The 25,641-nt window shown below is 37.4% G+C and overlaps 2 protein-coding genes across 18 annotated transcripts in view; one reads left to right on the forward strand and one right to left on the reverse strand.

Moving 5' to 3' along the window:
• The window catches only part of FAM189A1 (family with sequence similarity 189 member A1), a 131,700-nt gene extending 122,623 nt beyond the window's left edge, over nucleotides 1–9,077 (forward strand). For 8 of the 10 annotated variants that reach the window (XM_040569879.1, XM_040569875.1, XM_040569882.1 and 5 more), the window contains 4 exons: nucleotides 590–1,180; nucleotides 5,124–5,201; nucleotides 6,126–6,454; nucleotides 8,485–9,077. In XM_040569879.1, the coding sequence (XP_040425813.1) occupies nucleotides 590–1,180; nucleotides 5,124–5,201; nucleotides 6,126–6,454; nucleotides 8,485–8,670 (1,184 nt within the window). In that variant the 3' untranslated portion in view covers nucleotides 8,671–9,077. Of the gene's footprint in view, nucleotides 1–589; nucleotides 1,181–5,123; nucleotides 5,202–6,125; nucleotides 6,455–7,176; nucleotides 8,462–8,484 lie in introns of those variants that run through there. The other 2 variants (XM_040569881.1, XM_040569878.1) reach the window with 2 other exon arrangements.
• Nucleotides 9,078–9,881: 804 nt separating this feature from the next.
• APBA2 (amyloid beta precursor protein binding family A member 2) overlaps nucleotides 9,882–25,641 on the reverse strand; it is a 100,202-nt gene continuing 84,442 nt past the window's right edge. For all 8 annotated transcript variants that reach the window (XM_040569872.1, XM_040569871.1, XM_040569865.1 and 5 more), the window contains 5 exons: nucleotides 21,913–22,092; nucleotides 20,547–20,759; nucleotides 19,465–19,584; nucleotides 12,887–13,027; nucleotides 9,882–11,518 (listed from right to left, as the gene is read on the reverse strand). In XM_040569872.1, the coding sequence (XP_040425806.1) occupies nucleotides 11,447–11,518; nucleotides 12,887–13,027; nucleotides 19,465–19,584; nucleotides 20,547–20,759; nucleotides 21,913–22,092 (726 nt within the window). In that variant the 3' untranslated portion in view covers nucleotides 9,882–11,446. The remainder of the gene's footprint in view (nucleotides 11,519–12,886; nucleotides 13,028–19,464; nucleotides 19,585–20,546; nucleotides 20,760–21,912; nucleotides 22,093–25,641) is intronic.

Below are 25,641 nucleotides of genomic sequence, written 5' to 3' on the forward strand. Positions count from 1 at the left end.
CGATGTCAATTTGTAATACAGACGGCTTCCAAGATGATGTGGCCCTGCACAGAATGTTTAGCTTGTATCTGAAGTGTGAGTGTCTGATTTCTTAGGTTGTGTGCCAGAGATGTGATGTGAAGAGTTCTCATTTGAAAGATCTTAGATACATGTTTGAAGGAAATTATGCCTGGTTAGGAAGCTCATGTTTACGGTAGTGATAGGTTTGGAAGCAATCAGAGCCTTGTTTTTCCAGCATTTCTGTGAAGTATTACTTTGCCTACCACCACGTGCAATCTCTCGCTGCTTACCAGAGAAACCAGCAGTGGAAGATCTGCTGCTATCCAAATGTGGTTTCAGATGGACCTTTGGCTTCAGTGCTCAAAAATGCTTATTAACTGATGAAAGTAGTTGACAACACAAATAACCTGCGCTGAAAGACACTAAAAACAAGTAAATTATGTTACTGCTTTGGCATTCTGTCACCTGAAAGGTTTTGAATCATTATTGATCTACTTGACAATTCCTAAATTTAAATCAGTATGTTGAAAGCGCAGGGGGGTGGTGGTGCAAGAAGTCTTCCTTTTTCTCTGGATCTCTTGTTTTGCAGCTTCTGGTGAGAGCACCTCATTGATGGTCTCTGAGGCTGCTGATGTCCCAGACCACAGCTGCTCCTCCGAAGATCTTTGTTCGCTGGAAGTTCAGGGGTCTCTCCGTTCGGCAGATTTTTCTCCCTGCTGTACAAGCCGCAAAGGGGCTACAGGCCAGAGCTGCAGCAGTCTGGATTACAGCATCCACTGCAGGTTCCACAGAACTTGCTCAGAGGGTTTTCCTGATGAGGATGACAGTTTGCACAGCAGAGCATCTATGGACCAGTCACAAGGACAGGAAAATGAGAACTGTGCCCACGGCAGATCCTCAGACTGTTCCTCAGAGAATTTCAGCCCCTCAGAAAGAGAATTGCAGAGTTCTGCTCAAGAAAGCAATGTCACGGCACATTTGAAAGAAAAGATCTGCTGTATGGTCTCTAGCCAGCATGCTGTCCCTTCCCAGACTGCTCCCTGTTTTGGACCTCCAAATACTGCATCATATGCGAGCAGCCCTGAGAGTACTGTCCAGCAGCACCATGTGACAAAATACCGAAATTCAAATATAGTCCGATCATCGAGTGATCCTGTATCGTGTTCGTCTTATCCAGAAGGTAGGTGTAGTGTAATGAGGCTGATGGAGCGTGGAGTGATGTTGGTTTTATGCATTTAGTGCTGCTGTACATTGTGAAATCTTTGTGAGGGTTGACTGACATGTGAAGACTTTAATTCTGTGCACACCATCTAGATTTAAATTTTTTTAGGTGAAAGTGGTAAAAATGACAGAGTGAAATTAATTTTGGATTTTCTGAATTGTACCAGCCTTTCTGCGCTGATCAGAAAACCATCTCCTGAGTAGATGCTTTCACCCCTCTTTTACTGTTATATTGAGAAACTGAACTACAAGGTTGAACAATAGCTGGGTTCTATGTGGGAAATGATTAATTGAGCTGCCATGCTTATAATACAGCAGGTTGTGTTTCCTGAAGGTGACACTGACATTGACAGGACTGGTTCATTTCAGAGGCAGTCACAATGTAACTGTATTGGACTGTACAGTGACAAGTTTTAAAGAAAAATAAATGAAAGATGAGGCACATGACAAGTTGATGAATGAAAAGGAAAGCTTTTGACTGCTGAGGATAGCATCTTCTGCTATGAATCTCCTTTTAGACAAGTTGGGAAGAAGAGGAGAGGAGTTGTTAGCTGAACACTGTATCTTCATAAAAATCAGCTTATTGGTGGAAAATAAATGTTTGATTTAGTAGGGAGTGGCTTGGTCAAATAACAGCAGGAATGTAGATTTAAAACGTTTGAAAAGTACAGGTTTTACAAAAGGATGTAAACTGGAGAGATTCAAAGGGGTAACTTGGAGAAGTGGTTTGAAAGTAAAGATGAAAGCTTTGTGAGTTGTCAGACAGATGATGCTGATACATATGCATTCACTGGGCTTTCTAAGGCTTCTAAAGAAAAAAATCATGACTAGCTCAGAACAAAAGTAGACAAAATGCTGAAATGACTGGTTTCATTTAGGAAGATGAAGTGTTGGTTCTATTATGTGTTTTGCATCATTATTCTGTTCTTATGAATTTCAGAGACCTCATACCTAGTTCAGTAATTGAATGTCTTCTGCCTTTAGAAATCTGGCTTCAGCATGCTGTTGAGGAAATGTGAATCTTTAATCTAGAAGTCTGCACTTATTTTATGAAATTTACTCGGCTAGGATATGTAGGTGCTATGAAGCTGCTGTGCAGACAGTAAGTAGGAATTCCTGAATCCTTTACGCTGTGCCAAACATGAGAAGAACAGCCCTTTCTCTTCTGGATTGCATCGTGTGCGTTTTCCATATTGGGCTCCATATGCTCTTTGAGTAGTGTTTGACAGAGATATTAATGTAGGCAGCCATATCTATGTGCTCTAGCTGACTGCTGGGACATCCGCCACAACAGATGCTCTGCCGTCATTCTTAACACGTCCTAAATACATCCATCATCTTTTCTGGAGGAGTGGCATTATTTAATTTATTATAGTTATAGGAATTACTTTGACTAATTTCCAAGTTCCCTAGTTGAGAACAGGGGTTAAACATTACTGAGATTTAACTGGTCTTAGCAAAAATTGTAATAATGAATAATGAAGCAGAGAGAGTTCTAGAGATACTGATATACACATGGCAGAGGGGGAGCATGAGATGGGGTAACTCAGAGGGAATGTATTTGTGCTGGCCTAGTTCGCCGTTATGCTGTGTACAGAAGATTCTTTAAAACTGGATGTTCAAGAGAAGCACTTGAGTTTAGATCTGCACATTTCTTTCATTTATATTTTTGGCAAACTAGAATTTGCAAAATTTTACTCTGTGAAGGTTTTCACTACTTCATTTCACTCACCTTCCTTGCTCTACTTGTTGATGACCTTTATTTGGAAATCAGAAGTGGCACAATTCTGCTAACATGTACAGGCTGCTTGTAGCAGCCCCTCAGCACACTTTTCCTAAGCTGTGACACACAGCTGAAGTTCCTTATACTCAGCTCACTTAAAGAAGCATTTGATCTTGACTACTGGTCTAACTGCATATTGTTGAGACTAATAAGTCATGCAAGAGACATGCTACAGATTTTGGGGAATTGAGGGTTGGGGGAGCTTCAGGCATTTTCACAAATGGGAAAAGGTAATGGTCAGATCAGTAAGTGGGGTTTAGTTTTGTCCTAGGATCCTGTCTTTTTGCTTTAAGAAAAATAACTCACCTGCTGATTAACGAGCCCATAGAAGTCAACGGTGACAGGTTTAGAAGTGCAACCTTAAAGTTAACTGTGTACAGCTTTTTTTATTTTTGAATGTTACTGTGATTGCACTGCACCTAGTTTGGAGCATAAATTATTTGGCACAGGGATGTTGCATGAGTGCAACAGGGTTGTGACACAACAGGTGTGAGACCTAATATATTAGTGATCTGGGAATCAGGCATACAACTGGGTAGGCTTTTAGATTGATAACGCACAATTCATGTGCTTCAAGCACATCTTGGCAGGATGGACTCAGTAATTCCCCCGTTTATCATTTAATGCTGAAAGTGAGCTTGTTTATTTGTTTTAAAGTATCTGCCATTTCTAGTATAGAAAGTAGATGAAAGTTCAGTGTAATAGCTGCCTTTATAATCACTGTGTAGTCCCTGACAATTTAAGTCTCGTGCATTCACATAAAATCTCTGTAAAAAGTTTTTACCACTTAAAAAAATAGAGGAGGTGGGGGGGAAACCTTACAAATGAGAGGTTTGCACATTTTCCTGTCTTTTCTCCATAAAGTTTGTCATAGCAAAGGAGGACAGAATCAACTTTGAGCACTGATCTTTGTTTCAGTAAACTGTATCTATACTGAAATGTGATAGACCACGTGGCTCTGTCAGCTGATTGTCCTGGGATACTCCAGGGTGATTATGGTAGTGCCTGTGTTCCAGGTAATTCAGGATAGTGGCCAGTACTGTAGTTTTGTCTCTGGCACAGATGTGTTAAGCAGGGTAATAAAGGATGGGAAGATGGAACTTCTCGAGTGTCTTCTCTCATTAAGCATGCTGTGATTCATGTGTTGCAGTACGTCAGCACAATGAGGAAAATTCAAGACGGAACAGTGTCTGTCTCTTTTCTTACTTTTCTGTATAGCATCTTATGTTTGTTTGACTTCATTTAATTATTTTCATTACAAACTTTCCCTAAAGATATGGAAGAAAACCTCTACTAATCTACCAAGAAGTTTAAAATAGTTTTCAGTTCTGAAAACAGACACAAACATGCACAGCAGAAATGGAAGGGCTTATTCCATCTTGCCTGTCAGAAGCTTGAGATCAAAAAGAGTGCACTGTTAATTACGGCATAGTGTGATCTTATGATCATTGATGCTTGTGCTGGCATCCCAGAAACACTGTCATTAGAAGGCAGCTATGTCCAGAGCTGTTTGCAGAACCTCTGCAAACATTTGTTATTAATTGGATCACCAGTAACCATAGTGGTCACCTACCCATTAATCTAATAGCATTTCTCCTGCAAAGAATGAATGAATTTTTTTTTTTAAAAGAGGAAAAAAGAGGTAGAAGTATTGAACAAAATACCGTTCTTATAGAAATAAGAGAGCTTCATCTTCCCTGTTTTTCTTTTTTTTCTCTCCCTCTCCACCTTTTCCTTTTCTTTTTTTTTTTTTTAAAGACAAACTCTGTCTGCCAAGGAAATACAGGATGGTCTGAGGTCTGCCCTTAGAATGCATTGAGCCTTCTGTAACTTAAGTGCTTAGGCCTGAAGTATTTAGGATTTGATAGCTGTATAAGAGGAAACCAAGCAAGGAACTATCTTTCTGTCTGTGTTTATTTAACAGCTTGAAAGACGTTTCTGAGTATAGTAGTTTCTCTTTGTGAATGGACATCTTGCAAGTAGTATTTCAGCTGAGTAGATTCATTCTGTAAAGGAGATGATAAAAGATCCAAATGATCCAAATGTATTTTTCCTTGCTTTCCGCACAGGATAACAGGGCTTGATTGTGCTGTTTCTGTCTGTCTGTCTTTGGTTAAAGGTGATCATTGTGCCTGGACTCCTCCTACATGTAGACGGCATCAAGATGCAGGATTATCTCCAGCAACATTAGAAACAGGTGAGGATCTGTTTTCTAAATCAGGATTGTGTAGATTTCTTTATTTTGGTTTAAAAATTAAGATAAGCTTCTGAAAGAGAAATATGATCAAGAAAGTTTGGAGTAAAAATTGCTCAGTAACAGCATACGTGCATGATGTACAGTTCCAACAGAACCATACTTACACATGTTCACTGAGCCCACCTCTTGCCAGATTCCTGGTTCTTGCACTAAATATAGTGGATTGGGTTTCTTTGTCTCACAGCATACTGTGAAGAGCAAAAATGGATTCTCTCCACATGCAAGCATGAGGTGTGGAGGCGGAACTTTCTCATTTGGTTATTTTGCTTTATTTATTTACTTATTTATTTTGGAAGCCGCCTTTGATCACAAATCACAAATGCTGCAATTAAAGACTCTTAGTGTGTTTTTTTTTTTTTTTTGCTTTCTCTGTATTTCTCAACAATCTCTCATATATGATTCTCCACTTATCATTTTTGGGGCCTAACTAGAAGCAAGGGGAACTTTATCCTTAAAGCCAAGCGAGCTAAAACATTCCAAGTTACATATGTAACACTGAGTAGCTGGCGTTTCCCCTTACCATTAATGTTTACTGAAATCACTGAAAGTAGAGGTAACAAAAATGCCTGATTTATGAAGTACTTTAATTATGCCCACACTCTTCCTAAATACGGCCCTTCTTGGTCATGAGAAGGAATTGTACCTTGGCCTTTGGTTAAAAGGTTTCCTCGATGACACGTTTTTGTTATCTCTGGAGAAAACAGATAATTTATGACAAAACCTTTTGTGAGGATACTTGACTTGTGTTGTTGTATTTTTTTGGTGCTTTTTTTCGTGGTTTTTATTTGTTGTTCTGGTTTGTGTTTTGTTTGTTTTTAAAAAACAACATTTACTTTAAAGATATTCTTCCCCCCCTTCTTTTAGTTCCTGTTTCTGATTCTCATATGGCTGCCTCTGCTTGTCAGCATTCTTTGAGCAGTTTCCTACCAACTGGAAAACAGAGGGATACAAGGAAAATTGATTTCCACTTAAAGCCAAAGGCTTTGCGAACAGCCTCAAAAGAGCGACCACGCTCTTTAGTGGACCTTAAGGCATATAAAGACACAAAAATTTTAGTTGCCAAATTTTTGGAACATTCAAACTGTAATCTCCCTCCAGAAGTACGTCACGTAGTGAACAGTATACGATCAGTAATAAAATCTGATGAAAGACACATGGAAGAAGCCATCTTCAGTGCCAATATTATAGACCAGGTAGGTCATTAATGTTCTAAAGATTTGTTCAATTTTGATGAGACACGTGCCTTATCAAAATGTTTTTATAGTTTTGAATAGTTCAGAGAATTACAAAGGATATCTTGCAGTAACATGGCTTTAGTAGGAAATAATTTATATTTATCAAGCAGTAATGCATTTTACACTGAGGCAGTTATAAATGCATTTAAAAATCTTCAGCTGGAGCCAGTACTGGTAAAATCCTAAGAGATCTGTAGGGAACTGATTTTACACATTGGTAGTCAGCAATATATCTTATTTCCAAATGCTTTTTAAACCTGAGTTGTAGTATTCCCTACATAAATTTGTGTTGATACATGGAGATAGCACGGATTCAAGAACTGACTTGGATCTGTTGTGTTCTTTTTGTTCTTGTTTTTTTTTTTTTTTTTAAGGCAGATGTATTTGTACAGCATTAGCTACTAGCTGAAAAGAAAGGCTAGATAAACAAGCAGGTCCACAATCTATCAAAATAGAACACTGCAGTTACCCTTACTCCTGACAAGAAGAATGACAATGACCCTTGCTATTTTTAAGAAAAATAATTGACACTTTATTCTGTTGAGAGAGAATAAAACAAATGCAAGGCTTGGTAGGAATCATATATATACAAAAAAAAAAGGGAATTAGTAGTGGTAGCAACTCTTATAATCTAATGCATGTTTAATAATATGTCTATTTATTTTAATTTTTTTTTCCAGGAAGGAATGTGATGAATCACCTCTTGCTAGTATTGTTGCCAGAATGATAGCTATAAAAGTGAAGTTTCATTTACGCTGTCAGATTCAAAAAGCAGAATGGTCTTAACACTGACTAACCATGTTCAGGTTGATGGTAGACTTTACAGAGCTGGACAGATGATTAAGGATGCATGCTTGGGGCTGTTTCTCCATTATGAGTTACTTAGTATTTGTGGCATTAGTCTGATGATCCCTAAGTGAGGGAAATTTGCTAAGTATTAAAACAGGATATAGTAATGCGTAAATTGCAGGGTATTTACTTTTATTGTGAGATAGTTTGATGTAGCAGGAAAGTACAGCATTTAAAAAAGCTTGTTGCAAGATTGTCTTTTGCTAACTATGAAGTAGAACGAATAAGCATCACTGTATCAGTTAACCTTACAGTCAAGTCATTAGGCAAGCAGTACTATTATAACATACTTAATAGAGAGTCAGTGTGGAATTAACTTTTAACATTTTTATTGCTTTACTGGATTTGCAAGTCATTAAATCTGCAAGGTTAGAAAACTGAAAACAATTTATTTAAATTAAAAAAACAGTTTCTCCCAAAACAAAGCAGTATGAAAAAATTTGAGTGTTTATGTAGCTCATAAAACTAGAAACCCATGGCTCAATATTTACCCTGTTCAGGTTTCTTAGATCGGAGGGGACGTAGAATTTTTCACAATAAAGCAAAAATTCTAGTGAAGTTATTTATCAGTAAAAGTCCAGGCTATCCCAGCAATCTACTCAGGAAGTCACAGCATTTTGGTGAAATGATTGTGTAATTCAGATTTGTGAAGCAGCTTGATACTTCTGTTAACAAAATGCTTGTTTGTCAGGCTTGCAAGGTTTTAGTTGTCTCCCACCTTCACCAAAGCTAGTAAAACATCTCTGTCTCCTAAAGAAATAGTTTAATTTGCTCCAAACTTACATGTATCTTTTTTAAGGGAGAACTGCTGCCTTTTTCACTGGTCCTTTTCATTCACATACAGCAAAGGGGTGAACAAGTATTTGTTTCTCTGATATAATACTACAGTACTGGTGTGAGGCCTGACGCCTTTCAAGCCTGACTTTGCTTGCCAGTAGGCCGTACTCAGCTGTGACCAGTTGTAAAAACACAAGTGGGCTAGACTCTGGGTGGCTGCATGAAGACACAACTCCTTTGTGGGAGTTCCATCACTAGGTAACTTGAATGTAATATTCAGAAGCTGAACCTTTTAAATGAAATCAGTTTTCACTGTTTTCCACATTTTTTCCCTTCTCCGTTTCTGCCCTTTTGATGAACAGGTTATTACAAGTTCCCAGCAGAGTGCGAATACCTCCAGAAAGCGGCTCCAAGAAGATCTTCATCTTCAGAGTTGTGGTGCTCTGAGCTCTCCAGTTGCCTTCTTACACAGGTCCCATATCACTCGCAGGTTAGAGCGGGACAGGCCTCACAGTTTAATTGGAGTTTCCCGGGAAACCATCCTTTGATAATATTCACAGGTATGTGATTCCAGCAGAGAGAATTAAGGAAGAAACCAGGACTTGGGAGAAATACAAGTAGTGGATGGCTTAAAATGGAAAAAGTGTCTTCCTTTGGAATTCTACTTTTTTCCAACAGCAGGAAGAGAACACCTGATTTTCTGAATGTAAATTTCAGCCCTGCATTTTGAAAAATTTTAACTGATTTATTAGTAAACTCGTAACAAATGTTTTCTCAACCAGAAATGCATATATTCCACTGTACTTAGAGAAATGCTGTTGATGATGTCTAGCATTTCTTGAAAACCATTGCAAAACCACCATAGACTGGCTGTACAACTTAAAAGTTGTATTTATTTAATGTACCTCAAAGTGTTTTAACTATGATCAGTGTTTTAATAAAAAGTATTTCTGGACTTTGGTTTTTCAACAACTGATTTGGATAGAAATGTAAAGGTGATTCATATGCACATACAGTGCTGCTTCTAATTCGTTTTTCCAGCATCTTTCATGCCAGGCTAACTGATCTGTTGTATTTAAATTCTTATTATTCTGCCTTCTCCCTGCCCATCCCACCCCACCCTCAAGATGTTGCCTTTTTATATTATACTAAAGGTTGCAGTGTGAATTGTTTTTACTTTGTTCTGAATGCTCCAGAGTTTATTAGTTGGAGTAGTATGTGCTATTCAAAAAATTGATGTTTTAAGTACTCTGTGAATTGTGTCCAGAAAGTGCATTAAGGAAGAAGTCTCTGAAATCCTGCATTTCTGAAAAGATTTTATGTACTTACAAATGCCAAGTGATAGAAAACTAGGTGAATTTTTATCTAGCAGAGCCATAAACTTTTTTTTTGAAAAAAGAACTGTTATTCCAATTAGTAGTTTGGATAATTGTATTACTAAAACATTTCCTTGTGGCTCTGCTGCATTTTTGATTAATTTAAAATTATCTTTTTTTTTAAAAAAAAAAAAGTATTCTTGATGCTAATTTGCAGCATAAACACAGGTCTACCAGCAATGTCTTCCAGTGCAAGCTTCATCTGGCTCTCTCAGAGGAAATTGGAAAAGGCCTTAAAGAAAAGGTTCTCATAAAGAACCTACCACATGTTGACATTTCAGGGTTTAAATTTTTTTTTGCAGCAGTGCTTGAAAGTAATGTTACAGTTTCCATTTGAGGTTGAATTATATACTGGGTTCATTTGTGTCATTCTGAGCTGGGCAGACATCCTGTGAAAAGGTCACAAATGAATGTAGCTGAAGATGGGTAGTTTAAGTTTTACAGAATAATCTATTTTAATGTATTTTAAGTATAGCATGATTCTGTACTGATGTGAAGTTACAGTGACATCCAGTGGCAACCAGGTACGCTATTTGAAAACATCTACTCTAAAGATGATAATACTAATATATGAACTGTTAACTCAAGAGATGAATTCCCTTTAAAAAAAAAAAAACTGTGACCTTTGCAACTGCACTTAGTTGAAGAATTAAATGATATTCTAGTTGTTTTTTTACTATGTAAACTTACACAACAAACAAAATAAGCAAGCTTTATTTATTTTTTCAGATTTATTAGTGATAGTAGGTTAATTCTTTCCTAAGGTCAGTTGCATGCAACACACTACTCCTTGAAGTACAGTCATCTAAAGCTCTTTAGTTACTGCATGGTAAGGCTTCTTAAGTCACAGTGTATTTTCTTCAAGGCTTTGCCCCTCCCCTCCCCAAAAAAAACCTAGACAAAAAGTTACACCAATTAACATTTATGTCATAAGGAATACAACTTTACTACTTTTTTTTTAATCTACACACAATCTAATACTGCTGATGGTGCTAGGTTATTTGTCAAAACAATTCACATTCAAAACACATTGCCTCAGGAATAAGAATGCTTTATAAAAAACAGAAAACAGGTAAGCATGGCTTTCCTGTTTAGAGCTAATATAAACAAAAAAGTAATATGCAAAAGTTAAAAAAAAAAAAAAAAACAAAACAGCCCAACACATACATTACACAAAACTGTGCAATAAGTTATCCATGAAATCACTCTGTTAAATCATAAAAATCACAAGCATTAAAAATAAATATGTATCTAAATAAATATTTTGATTTTTATCTTGTGGCAATTATTCTTTATTTAGCATATGAAACACTTGTTACATATTTATGTTCACACCTTGCCAAACAGGTTACACTTGTCATAACAATACCAAGTACTACAGTGGTTCTCTTTACATTAGAATCTAAAAGTTTTAACTGCACACATTCCTTTCCACTGAAATACCATCTATTTGGCACCAGTTTTAAAATCACACCATGCCATCAGTAGTGGACCGCTTTATGGGACTGGGATTTTTTTTTAGCTTGAGGCAGCCATAGCTTTGTCTAATTGCTTATCTTTGCCATTTTCTGCAGTCTCATTCGTCAAGTTTTCACATTCACCATGTTATCAAACAGGACAGACATACATACATCACTCCACATAAAGGTTACAAATAAATATGTTTTAAGTTTTATGAGAAAAGAGTTTAGAGGATGTTGCAAAATACTTAAGTGTTTTACAAAGATTTTGTGTTGGTGATTATTGTCTTTGACCATCCTTCTCATTACTTTTTGGCAAAGAAATAATAAGGAAGGAGAAAAGGCAGACACCTGTCTGTTCCTTGTGTCAGAGTCCTCAGGTCAGCTTCAAAGCCTTTCATTCATACAAAATACAAAGCTCTCTTCAGCTATGAGGGCTTCAGCTCTGATGGAATCATTTATTTATGTTGCTGCAAGAGAGTCACAAGCTAGATGTATAGGGGTGTCTCTTGCCCAGTTAGAAGCCTGAACATGGCAGCTGGCATAGTCTTCATATGAATCTGTTGATTGATTTACACAGAAATTAACAGAATTGCTAACTTATTAAAGTAATTCATAAGTCCCAACCTGATTCTCCCACTGGTTCCTAGAGATGTGAATGTTACCAACGTTTCTAGTTAAAAGTTCTCTGGTTCCGATGAGCTGTTCTGTTGGATTATTTTTTTTCCAATGACAACTGCCAGGAAGTAACATTCTACAGCTGAAAAGATAATTAAACACTGTCCACTGTTATACTCTACTCTGATTACTGCCATTTCTAATGAAGCAGCACAAACCTCCTTGAAAACTGATTCTGCTGTTCTGATATTAACTGAACCTGGATTTTCTTGTACTTTCCTCCCCTGTGGGAGGGTAATTTTATGTGTGTTTTCTCCTTGTTGATGAACATTTGAACACACAACTTGATCTTTATCACCCAACACTTAAACGTCAGTTAAGGATTTGGTGAAACAGGTTCTCTCATGACTAGCATATTTAAGTTCTTTTTGCAGAGAGTATTGTGGTGAGCATCAGAGGGATTTTACAGATAAATAGGACATCAGGTAATCGGTGTTGTCAGAAACTTAGTAACAGCTGTAAGTACCTATAGAACCTCACCAGACACATGCTGCCTTGATAGCTTGGTTTCTTCATGCTGCAAAAAACAAGTTGCATGATGTCCTCATATGTTTAGTGAAATGTGCAACAAACAGGTATCACAAAGGCACGTAGGTTCTGTTGAAACCTATATAGCTTTGTTCCTGCCAACATGCATGTATTCTGTATTCTTTTTCAAGTATCATTTTCCACAGGAAAACAAGTTACCTCTGATTTATGGCAAAGGAGCCTAGTGGAAGATCTGGCCAGGGTTGTGTATGATCCTACCACTAAAATCAGTAGGGATTTTGATAAACTAGAGGATCTTGTTCATCCATCGCTGACTTCTCTAAAAGTGCTGGAGAGAGATGTCTTAAATTATTTCTAAGGTAAGTTGGAAATGTTCAGTAGAAGTGAAAGGATTAAAATACATATAAATTTTAATCTCAGGTCTTTGAATATTAATTTATTTTTATGGCAGATGCTGTAGTTGTTAGCTAAGAGACATTTTCATAGTTGATGTGCTTAAGTGATTTCTTCCCTTAACTGACTGGTTTAATTCAAACAGTAGGCTGAGGTTCAGAATCATGCCATGAACTTTTGAAAACAGGTGTAAAAACATACTAAATGTATATATAATTGTTCAAAGATGTTTTGTTAATTGTTATTAGTGCTCAACTCCGATCTACTGAGGTGGCGGTATTAATAGTATGTTGTCTATTTTTCCCAACTGAAATATATATTCTTTCAACAGTTTTAAATCTTTGATAAGTATTTAATAGTTTTCTTACCTCTCCCACTGAATTAGACAGCGCTTGTACTATCTTCTCATGAGCAGTTGCAACAACACTTTGTCCATTGATCTCAATAATACGATGACCTACCCTTACCCCTCCCCTCTCAGCTATTCCACCTCGCATCAAGCTGCAAATCTGCCAAGAGAAAGTCAAGGTTATTAAAGTTTAGAAATGTCAGAATGTAGCAGTTACTAGGATTTAATGCATAATATTGAGAGGTGATATCATGGTGGCTCCAGAAGATAGTACTGGAAGGTAATAAGCAGTACTGTGAGGTTTTAAATGGTTTGTTGTTTTTCAAAATTTCTGGAAATTACAATTTTTACTTTCTTTCTTATGACTTGGTAACATGCAATTACCTAGTACAGTGATACAGCTAGCAGCCATGCAAAAATGGAGTTGTGGGAAGAGTTAAGTTTTTACATACTGTTGGGATAGGAGAAGAAAGTGATTTAAATATTTCTGGCTGTTCCATCTGGACTCTTTCTGCAAACTAACACATTGTTCTTTCTGAATAATGGCAAGTAAAAAAGTACTAGAGTAAAAATTCATCTATAACAGCAAATTTTTCATGTATGTGGAAAAAAATGACATAAAGCTTAATCCAGAATCCTTAATTCTGCAGAAACACTGGTTTAGTCTGAAGGAAAGGATGATTCCATACAGACATTCTGCATTGAAAGGCAGTGAGCTGACAGCAGGGTCTCAAGTGTGAACATTCTAATTCTTTTTACAGGCTGTCCTCAGCAAGCTAATTGAATAGTGTAGTGTGACAGCTTGTTTCCTGTACCTCTGCAGGTTGGAAGAGGGAACTCTGCTCTCCAGAGCCACTGCTTTTCTTCACATTTTATAGTGCTGCTGACTAGAGAGAGCTTAGGACGAAGAAGGCAGATCATGTTGCTGTTCCAACTGGCAGCCACAGGTAGCAGTAGAGAAATAACCACAGGTTTTGACTTTTATGCCCCGCTACAACAGAGGAATAATTCTACAAAAATTGCATTTATCAGGCACAGTCCTAGCAGACACTGATATTTAAAATTTTCTGAGGTTACAACATGCATGGTGTATAGAAGGAAGAAAGCTCAATGCAGCATGGAGATCTTCATTAAAAAATTGTCTTCTCAGCAACATCTGTCCTACAACAGGGCCCCTGACAGACAAGACAGATGTGTACTGGATAGAAATTATTGCTGAATTGTGTTGCATGAGCTTAAGTCCTTCAAAATAAAGCAGATAATGTATAGTCTGAATCTCTGAGCAGAGCTTAGCACTGCTGAGATTTATGTTTTGTTTACTGAGAAAAACCTGTTCTTGGAGGGAAAAAAAATGACTACTAGGGGAATATCACGTGATGATGGCTGTTTCTGCAGTAACTGTCATTGGTTATAATCATATGCCAAGAATTATTATTTGCTGAGATCTGATAGTTTGCTCAAAGCTAAATATAAGTATGATAAGATGTGGCTCATGTCCCAGTGAGTTTATAATCTAATTCTGTAACTAACATAGTATGTGGGGAGATGGCCAAACTAGAATACAATGAAGGTGAAAACAATGTGGATAAGCACGTTATGTCTGTGGATGAGCAATATCTTCCTGTATTACACTAGCAGTTTCCTTTAAATTCCTCTTCACAGTTAACAGTGCTAGGAAAAATGAAATTCTTTCTTAGTCAAAGGTCATGCTGTCTGATACAGGGATGGGAAATATATGTATATTTTTTGGAATTAAAAATAAACAAAACCACACAACCTTCTTTAGCATTCAGAAAACAAAGTTTATCCTGCAGTAAGACTTATCTTCCAGCATCCAGTCTAAAATAAGTGATTGAGTTCTACCTACTGTGGTTCATAAACCATTCTTCGGATGGACTATAAGGGTTAGAGGAACCAACAGGAGTCTTCACAGAACTACAGCTTGATTTTCAGTGTATTGCTTTGCAGGTAGTCTACCTTTTAATCGTACAGGTAACAAGACAAGCTGTGTTACGTAGATCTTCACCTGACTCTTTATATGTACTTTCTACTGTAACTATTTAACTCACTGTGAAAGTTTGCTCCTTGATGTTGGTGATTGTCATACAATACAGTCAGTCATCTGACAGGACAAAAGCAGACTGTGCCAAAAGAAACACTATAAATACACTTTTCACCGTATAAAATAAAATACGGAGACCATACAACCAGATGAAATAAAAGCTTTCAGAGCAAATGGAAATGTTACCTTTAACCCCACTGGCATAAAGGAAAAGATAATGGCTTGCGAATCCATCCAGAGTACTTTTTGTTCAGTTGCACTCAAAGCACTTTCAATACTATCAGTAAATTTAGTCTTTTTAACAGTCTCAGATATAGTGGTCTCTTACCCTCATTCAAGAATGTGATCCCTCTCCAGGGAAGGGATTCAGCTTCCTTTTTGTAAGTGTTAAGTATTTTAATGAGGTAAAAAGAGAAACAGATGCAGATCACAAGTGGCTCTGCTTAGCCTCACAGATCATGTTAAGCTAGATACAGTGCAGATGTAAAGAAATATACTGTACTTACAGCACAGACTCATGTGACTCCTGTATTTGCAAGTGACTGACTGAAAGCAGCCTTATGGCTTCTGTCTCCAGCTCCTGGAGATGAGACAGGTTAGGCTGGCAAGTTTAAGATGAGCAGTACCACTAAGTACGAGTGGTAGATGAGATTCTTAGCCAGGATTGTTTAGCTTGCTATTATACTTGTTGAATTATGGCATCAGCTAGATGATGATTAAATAAAGCATGACTGATCTGGATCTTGTGTGAGCAAGAGCCTATGCTCTATTTACTGTGTAAACAAAAAGCAAAAAAAAACCCAAACCATACTAGTGAATCCATTCAGCTGTTAGATATTCTGCAATGTTGTATACAAGCTGCAGTGAATCACCCGTGAAACTTCAGTAGCTTCAATCAGTTTTAATGCAACTGCCCACTTTATATCAGAACCTTAAGTATAGATCAGTACAAGGCAAATTAACTGTTTATTCTGAGTAAATACCTAAATACAACCTATTTAACCAGGTTTCTCCTTGTCTCACTCCTATGCTACTCTATTTAAGCCCTTTTTTTTTTTTCCCCAGACAGTTTAAACAAATGTAAACGAAGGCAAGGAAGACAGAATAAGCTAACTATCTGTTCTGTTAAATTTTACCTAGTATTACTGTATTTTTAGATAGAATTTTGTTGGGTTAGGGATGGGTAGATACATTTCTCGGAGGAAGTGTTTTGAGCAGTCAGATCTTGACTGAGAAGTGGTAGATTACCAGCAGTAAAAACACAACTGGTGGTACACATCTTTCATAATCTAGAAAACAAGAAAATGATGTGATATGAGAGGATAATTTGCATTTAAATAACCAATTTTAAAGGAAATTTGATTTAATAATTCTCATAAGATGACTGATAGATTCTTCCATTCACCTCCCCATCATACAACATTTCTGCTGCTTGTTTCATATACACGCACAGTACTTTACTTTTTTCTTAATGCTTTAGACTTGAAATTTCAATTTCCTTTTATAAATGTGCAATGAAGCTACAGAAGTAACTTTCAAGAGCCATGTAGAAAACCTGTGTTATTACTGCAAGAGAAATTTTGCAAACGTAACAGTGGTTTATACAGTTGTGCTGTCCCCTAACTAAAACTTCCCAAAGTTGGCTCCACGAGTGCTCCCCGAAACACAACTTCAGGCTTTGCATTAATTAGACTATACAGAACACACAAACCAAAGCAGTCATCTGCTCTGCTGTCTCTGCATCTTCCTGATAACCTATGAAGACAAAACCCAGCTCAGATGGGCTATTCACAAATACAATAGCCGTACACCCTGCAGAGAGGAGATAAGCAGGGTGAAAAGGAACCACCACAAAACTGTTATCAGAAGAGGAACAGAAATAAGTACCAGATGCATGCATAATGAGGTAATATCGTAACAAAAGGAAGCATTTAATTATACCCTATCTGGCAAGCTATTTATTTCTTCACTGTGCTAATGCTGCGCCAAAAAAAGAATAAGGTTATTATTTCCCATCAACATTTATAACAATTGCCAGCAGTTAGAAAACTGCTTTTTAAAAGTTTGGTGTCAAACTACTAAAGAGATATACTTTGCAGTCATATTTTAAAATGTTAAGTGAAGTACAGGAGATTGTATCTGAGGAAGGAATTAAAGGACCAAAAACTCGTCTACATAGTAGCCTAACACAAGGTGTTTAATCTCTCCTTCTTGTTCATTGGTTTTTATATTCAAACAGACTCTTCATGAATGGAATATATTACAAGGCTTTCTTTGTTTTCTGTGAAGGATTTTTATGCTGAATTTGGTAAAACTTTACATTGGATGTCACCTAAATGTTGCTAATGTAACCACAATGAACTGTGACCATCCGCAGTGGTGAATATGACAAATGACCAGTACTTGGACAGAACACACCAGGAAAGGAAATGGCCATGGTCTGTAGAAATAACTAAACTGAGGCTCCAAGTACATGGCAGATAATTAGCTGGGGCAAGATGACTTGATTGTCTCACAGGCTGGTACTGCCTCTGTCCATGTGAGGACATGCGATACGCTTCTTTTAATCCACTTTGGCCTGATTGTTTCTTGCAGCCCTGACCCCAACCCCTGATAATGCTGTGCTCCCAAAATAGCGGATAAACAGACCATAATATTGCTCATTGTTCCTTAAATATGTTTTCTCTTTGTATCATAGCACCAGCTGTATATACGAGGTTCCTAAAGGGTAGCAATTAGGAAATAAATCTCTGCCTCTCACACTGTTATATGCAGTTCTCAGCATCTTTTGTGATGTCCTGTAAAACCAGATCCCATCCTAATCATCCTTTTTATCCCAACACTTGGGATTTGCTAACACTGAGTGCGCTACCAGCAATAACCCACTAAACATATACATAGGTGAAAAGGGGATTAAGGAAAGGCAAAGGACAGAAATACCACACACTTTTGATTTTTGTTTGTTTGTTTTCGTTTTTTTTTTTTTTTTTTTTTACAGACCTCTGTCTACTCAAGTGTCAAAGCATTAATCCCAAACATGACAAATGCTTTAAGCCTGTGCTTCTAAAGGATGTCAGCCTGGGGGAGGTATCACTTCAGAGTGCTTCCAGCTGGACAAAGGCATGTAGCAGTGTTCCTCATACCAATCTCTGCTGTGACTACACCATGATATATGATCTTAGGTAGGAACAATTAAAACAGGTACAGTAGTTACTTAGAGAGAGCTACCATAGCTGAGAATCCAGTAAGGAGCCACTTGTTTCCCAAAGTGCAGTAAGACATAAAAGATAGCCTTTAGAGATACATGCTGCTCTTATATGGGTGGCAAACAGAAAGCTGGTAAATTCAATGGATGGGTTTGACAGAACAGGGGACCAGAGCCCACAGTCCTTTGTAATGTGGTTTTCTGTGCAGGTAGCCTAATTATTTTCTTTTGTAGACTGGAGGAAGAGGAGATGATGATGGTCCTGCACTACAGGCAGTCCTTAGTGCTAATATCAGCTCTCAATAAGGCCGGGTGGCTACTGAGCTAGTGGTGTCCTGGAAGTTTGACTTGGAAAGGTACCAGAGAATGGCTTGTGAAGGAAGAACTACGAGAGAAGGCTTCTGAGCACTAGGTGAGTGTTATCTGTCACATTCATCCTGCTATATGCTGCTGTTACAGGGAAACAGCCACATGCAGAGAAGAGATACCTAGGCCACAATCCTCTTTTTAGCTTGTCACAATTATATTTTCTTGCTTGCTTTTTAGGATGCTGCCTACCATCATGTGATCCAAATAAATTCTGCATACCAGAAGAACAGTTGAAGTTTTAGTAAGGGAGAAAAAAAGTAATAGGATCAGAGCTAAGTTATAATTGCAAAACTCTATTTCTGCATAACTGCTTTCCTTGCAAATCTGGCATGCTAATGAGAGAGTTACACATGTACAAACTGATCCAGGTATTGCACCAAGCTATCTGGACTACAAATCTTTTAACTATTATGTAGGAGAATTCCTCAAGAATGGCAGTACTTGTTTTTCTGGCGTTGTCCATTTCCAATATATTACTCACAGACTTGATTCTAAGGTTTTGATTAATTAAGGGATCAGAGTACAAATACTAAGGTCTTGGAATGTGGATGTATATCAATGTGAACTGAACTCCCAGTTAATTAAATGAAAGCACAGAATAAAATAACAAATGTTATGGGTCTGTATAGAAGCTCCAGGTAGAGATAAATGGCTGTAAAGGCAGTAGCTGCTAGAGACAGTTGGCAGACACTGACATATCCAACCTCCAAAAGCTAACAAATGAAGAAATCTTTGTCAGCAAAAAGGTTTATGCCCATATGTTTATGCTGTATACATCTCCTTGATGTATGGATGTAACATAAAGGTCTACTATAGCAGGCCAGCAAGTGTTTGCAAGCTTATACCTTAACCAGGAAAAATAAGTTCTCAAAATGCATGGACAAACACATGCAAGGATTTTTTTTCAGTATTTCGGTGTGTTTCTTACTCAAAAATAAAATCAGTGAACACGAAAACTTACAATTCCATTCTGTACGCTGAAGCCCAGCTGGTATTTTAAGTCTGGCCGTTTTATGAGGACAGTAGTGACAGGAGGACAACTGACAATGTTCAGTTTGACTTGCGTCTGATTCTTGAGACCCTGTAAAATATCCCAAAAGTTAGTATTTCTGGAAGAGATCATAATTTTTTCTTTCATTAGTGTTTTTCTAATTACAAAAGTGTAACGAGAGTGTTCCCAGAATGTAGTTGGGAAACAACAGCTAGAATTAATAGAAATCTGTTGTTAACTTTGAGATGTGTGTCCCTATTTCATTAACAGTACTGTATTTCCTAAGTTATTTGGCCCAACAAAACGTATCAAAGCCTTAGCTTTAATTACTATAAAATCTTTCCATTCAAGAATGACTAAAATTGACTAATGCCTGCCCTTTACCAGCCTCTGGCTAATTAATGTCCTGCTGCTGATCTTTACGTGTCTGAAGAGAGATTTAGCCTCAGCAATTAAAGATAATCCATTCTGAGATTCAATCGTGTCTGGGGAATCTTCACACACTCACTTGAACTGTCCTGCAGTCTACCAGCTCCCCATTCAGCCTCCCATCAATTCAACTCCATGAAGCCCAAGAGAAGCATAGTAGATATTTTTTTCAAGACCAGGTTGGACGAGGCCCTGGGCAGCGTGATCTAGTGGGTGGCATCCCAGCCCATGGCAGGGTGGATGGCACTAGATGATTGTGAAGGTTCCTTCCAACCCAAGCCATTCTATGACTGATTTTAATCCTCAGATTTTAATTTGGAGTATGTGGGGAAGCCTGAAACTTTGAAGACAGTTAAGTAACTTATGCTGGGAAGGTATTTCAGACCTGGCCTTGTTTGCTGGTCCAGTAACAGAGCTGTAGCTAAATTTTCCAGTCTTAATTTTCTGTACATTAGCACCTCCAAATCTCTCTTTCTAAGCCTGCTTCTTATTAGTCATGGTTTACTTATTTTTCATAGCAATATGAAAAACTATATCTGCTGGACATCTACAGGGTTGCTTGCCAGAATATCACATCTCTAATGGCTTACAATCTACAACATATAGTTGTAAGTCTGGGGTACCTTTATAATCCCTTGACATGTTGCAAGAGGTAGACCAACTAAACTGGTCCCATTAATAGACATAATTTGGTCTCCAATGCTTAATTTTCCTGAACGGGCAGCAGGGCCTCCATTCATCATGTTAGCCAGGATAACGGTGGGTAGAATGGATCCCCAACCAGATTCCACAATCACTACGCCAAGAATTTCTCCCTTCTGTTTTTCTAGCTGGAGCTGCAATTAAAAGAGAAGGAAAAAAGGAAAATAACTTTTTGCTTTGATTCGTCTAAATTTGAGCAACAGCATCTCATTTGTTCCTGATTAACACTTAAAAAAATAACAAAAAAAAACACAACAGATTTGAATCACTTTGAAATGTTATATATTTTTTGTTCTGATTTTTAGTTAAACCAAGATTTGTCCAATTGAATTTTACCTTGTTTGCTACAAGAGAAATATTTTGTCATGTTTATACGCACAAAAATGCCCTTTATTGATAGCTAGTGATTGCAGTCATATTAAAGTACACATCAAATCCTAACTTTCCTATCTGCAAGTATGGATTAAAAATGCTCTCTTCCCAAGAACACACATTCTGTATGAGAATCTGTAATGTTAGAAAAAATGAGTATAACTAGGAAAGTTGTGACTGAAGGAGTAAGCAAATGCAATTCATCTTAAAATAAGATTGCTTTAGGACCCAGCATGGAAATGCTCTGCCTTTGGAACATGGGCCAAATCCCCATCACACTGTAGCAGTGTAAGACGACAGCAGAATCTGGGCACAGCTGCACCTACCATGTTCTCGTTTAGAATGCTCAGTATTACAGTGCCTTATGTATGAAATGTGAAATATATGGCTATTTCATACGTGTTAAGACTTACACTTAGGTAATTAAGGGGTACTTAAAAGAAATTCTTGCCTTTTCACACATTATAAGTGTGAAACTCCATTTCAAGGGGCATTTTTGCTGGTGTTCTACTAGGGGAAGAGAAATTAGCTTGCTCAGTGCCTCAGCATCCTGGACACATGGTTCTTGTATCTTTTAAGTAAGAAATCACTTACAGTGGGCATGAAAATGGATTGCCATCTCTCTTTCTGTATCAATACATTTTTTTAAAAATAAAAATGCCTTACACTGTGTACTGCAACTAGTGTAAGCACAGAGCTCATTTATGTCAGATGTAAATGTACTTTATTACTGGTTGGATGAAAGGAAGCAGAAGGAACCTGGGGAAAAAAAATCTAAAAGCTCACAAAGCTGATTTTAGTAGCAGAGTATTGATGAAACAATGCATCTTGAGATGTCAAACCATCCTTAAAATTTCAAAAGATATTTCTGAGAACTGCTTTCCTCTGAAAGAGATGGATCAATTTGAAAATTACCTCTTTGCAGTTTTCTGAATTGGAAAAGTGTATGAGGTCATCATTGTACATCTCTTGGGTATTGATGATGTCACTGTATTCTTTTTGACTGAGATCCTCTGGGTTAATTCCATTTGCTCTTAAAAATTCTTGGTAAGCCACGCTGAAAGCCTGACCAATTGACTGAGCTATCAGCTGTGCCTATAATGTAGAACAAAACACAGCTGAGAGAAAGGTCTGATACCGTTTACACCTGAAACCATAAGAAACAGAGACTGGATTTGAAGACAAAGTCAAAATAAAATACTCTATATACTTGCTATGTTAGTATGTATATAAAGTCACTTTAAGGTCAGTTGTACAGAAAATATCCCTTTTATCCAAAATCAAATGCAAACTCCATTTAAAAAAATGTGCTGATTTCCTTTCATCAGTACGTTGCAGTAGCGAGCAGCCATATGCTATTTATGTACTTGTTCCAATGAACACTGGAGAGTACTGGCTTTGTATCAACACGGAAGAGCTTACAGAAGAGATTGTCACAGACTGTGCTTCTGACCACCGTGTATTTGCAAGAGTGATAAGAGCTGTTGCTAAGCTTGCACATGCTTTTACAGACATGTATGCACCAATGATTTTGGTTGCAGTGTCCCCTGATGCTTCTCCACCTTGGTTTTATATGACTGCAAACACAGAATCACAAAATTGAAGGGGTTGCAAGGGACCTCGAAAGATCATCGGGTCCAACCCCCCTGCCAAAGCAGGTTCCTTAGAGCAGGCTGCCCAGGTAGGTGTCCAGACGGGCCTTGAATATCTCCAGGGAAGGAGACCCCACAATCTCCCTGGGCAGCCGGTTCCGCTGCTCCGTCACCCTCACTGTGAAGAAGTTCTTTCTCATGTTGGTGCGGAATTTCCTGTGCTCTATCTTGTGGCAATTACCCCAATTACCAAACAATGTTTTAATAAAACCATCTCCTCTCTCATTACTGCCATGATACCTGTCTCACATTGCCAGCAAACCAGTAATAGCCCTTCTTTAGAGACTGGACATCTACAATAGCTACTCCCATTACTGCCTTTTGATGGGCAATGTTAGGGGTGATTTCAAGACCACAGCCAGAGCCATAACTATATCTTTCTCACGTTAAGTACAACTCTTCAAATCCCCTGCGTCTTCATTGATTTTTGGAGCGTTTATCTGGGCATGCATTTCACAACAGTATGTAATATGAGATGACTTCACGTTACGGTGGGCTATATAGTATGTATAATCAATCTAACATTGTAGTTACCAGTATTTAGATGTGTCAGAAATACATATGTATTAGAAAGAAATCGACAGAAATTGATGGTAACTAATTACTTTGCACATTCACCATACTGCAGTAGTCAACTAAAGTAAGGAACTATTGAACTATCATAAAATTTACTTTCTTGTTCCACTAGATGGCACTGGAACACAGAAAAACAGAGCAGAGGTAAGTAAAAGGAATTTATAGACATCTTTTTTTTCACCTGATTTTTTCTTTTTTTTTCTTTTTTTTTTTTTTTTTTCCTACTCCGAGTCTACTGTAGCTCACAGGAGAATGCCAAGCTGGGTTTTGTGTATTTTTGGTTTTCAGGAACTGTATTCTGTCATCAGGGAATATGAGTAACTCCTAAAGATCTGAAAAGGAGTTAATTGCATCTTACAACATAACTCCCTAAAAATACTAATCAAAACTATAAAACTATTCTGGGAATGCAACACAATTTCTTAGACAGTAGGCCCATGCTAAGCACATTATGAATGCACAGGTTTTTTTCTGGATAACATTGTAAATCTAAGTCTTTTCACAATCTACTGATCAGATACACAGTGTTTTCTGTGATGCTTGAAAGGTGGCTTTCTTACTTCAGTTGTGCTTAAATATACAAAAGCACCAATCCGCATGACTGGAAAAATATTTTAGAAAATTAGGGATATGATTAGCCTAGCCAATCACATACCATTTCTTCATATTTTAAAACAACATCTCAACTCTTGTCAAACTAGAATAATCGATACCAAGATGTTTGTAGTAGTACAGAAGCCATCAACAACACTTGTCTCATTCCATTATTAGTTTATCACCAGTACTTACTGATTTCTGTTTCCTAAATCCAATGCTACTGTAGTGCTTTCTCTGTAGTTTGTCCTGTCCTTTGCTTTCCTCTCCATTTTACATTCTCAAAATCAACTTGCCTAGATGTCCTATTCTGTTACTGCCTGTAATAGCCAGTTCTCACATCTTAATTTCATCTGTATCTCCAAGTTCTTATGCATGATTTTTTAAAACATTCAGCATTATGTACAGCTTACAGATAATACAATTAAGTTGCTTGAAAAGGTCACCCTAGCAAAGCAGTGGCAAAGCTGAGAAATAGGTCTGAAAACAATCACAGTCTAGTGCTCTAACCTTTAGACAACGCCTTTTCTCCTTCATAGGCTTAAATGCTTTAAAATAAAGAAAATGATTGCTTTCGCTCACAAACTATGAAACCTGGGAGTTACACTCAAACTAAAGAACCGGATGCTTTTTTTTTTTACTGGTATGACAAATTGTATTTAAAGCTGTTCCTATACAACAGTGGTTGGAAACGGTTAGTTCTGCCTATTACTCATACCTGTAATTCAATTGTCAAGTTAGAAACACAACAAACTTTCTCTCTTCTGTTTTACTAGCTGGGTATTATTTTCCATAGATGTTGAAGTCCTCAGGTCTGCTGCTTTAGACACAAATATCTTCTATTTAGCTACAAAACCAAATCTGAACAGACAATAGCAGCAAAGCAAGGTTATCTTCCTCTGCCACAAGAGATAAGAATATAGCATGACAGCAATTTTCACAAGGCTGAAACAGGCATGTACAGAATTCTTCTGCAACCACTACTTCTGCAGTCCTATTTTAAGATTGGTTGTACATACATTCACCTAATTTTCACTTGCATCAGAAATGTGGTCATTCCATTTTTTTAAATGGAATTTTACCAAAAAGTGTTTTATGGCTACTACAGAACTGAATCTCAGACTATGTTATGGCACGAAATGGCTTAAATTATGCTTTCTGTTGTACAGACGTTCTGACAGAATAGTGAGAGAAGTTCTTGCATATTCTACCCTTTTACTGAAGAATTGCTAAACCCTTCTGGTCATGAAATTTTTTTTTTTTTTTTATAAATACAGAGAACTAAGCTTTCTTAGCTCTATTGCATTTATGCAAAACATTCTAATTCATAATTTTTGGGGGGATGAAAAAATAAAAAATAAACAGCTGATGTGTTCTTTGAGAAGGAGTACATCAACTGACCACAGGTAAGGAAGCCATAAGGGAATAATGACTGGGTAGAGGGTGACCTTGTTCATGACTGTTTGTAGAAGATGTTCTCATCAACTTGGCTTCAGTTTGAAAAAGGACCAGAATGGTTCCACTCCCTTGCCACCCATCTTGGAGGCTTGCATGTATCATTATGTGCTAATCTGCTGGACTAGGGGAATACAATCCAGGATGATCAAATTCATAAATTCATTTCGGCCATGGATGGCCATAGAATTTCAGACAACTCCATATAACTAAGTACTAAGGCATTTGGAACAGCATTGCTGAAAGAAAATAAATGATTCAAAGATCATTTGTTAAGACAAAGTGCGTATTTTTGGAATGAAGAGACATGACTTTGCAGAGTCAGAAAACACATGAATATGGACAGTGTTTCCACAGAATATCTGCA

This window comes from Cygnus olor, chromosome 11 (assembly GCF_009769625.2).
Source record: "Cygnus olor isolate bCygOlo1 chromosome 11, bCygOlo1.pri.v2, whole genome shotgun sequence".
Taxonomy (NCBI): Eukaryota; Metazoa; Chordata; class Aves; order Anseriformes; family Anatidae; genus Cygnus; species Cygnus olor.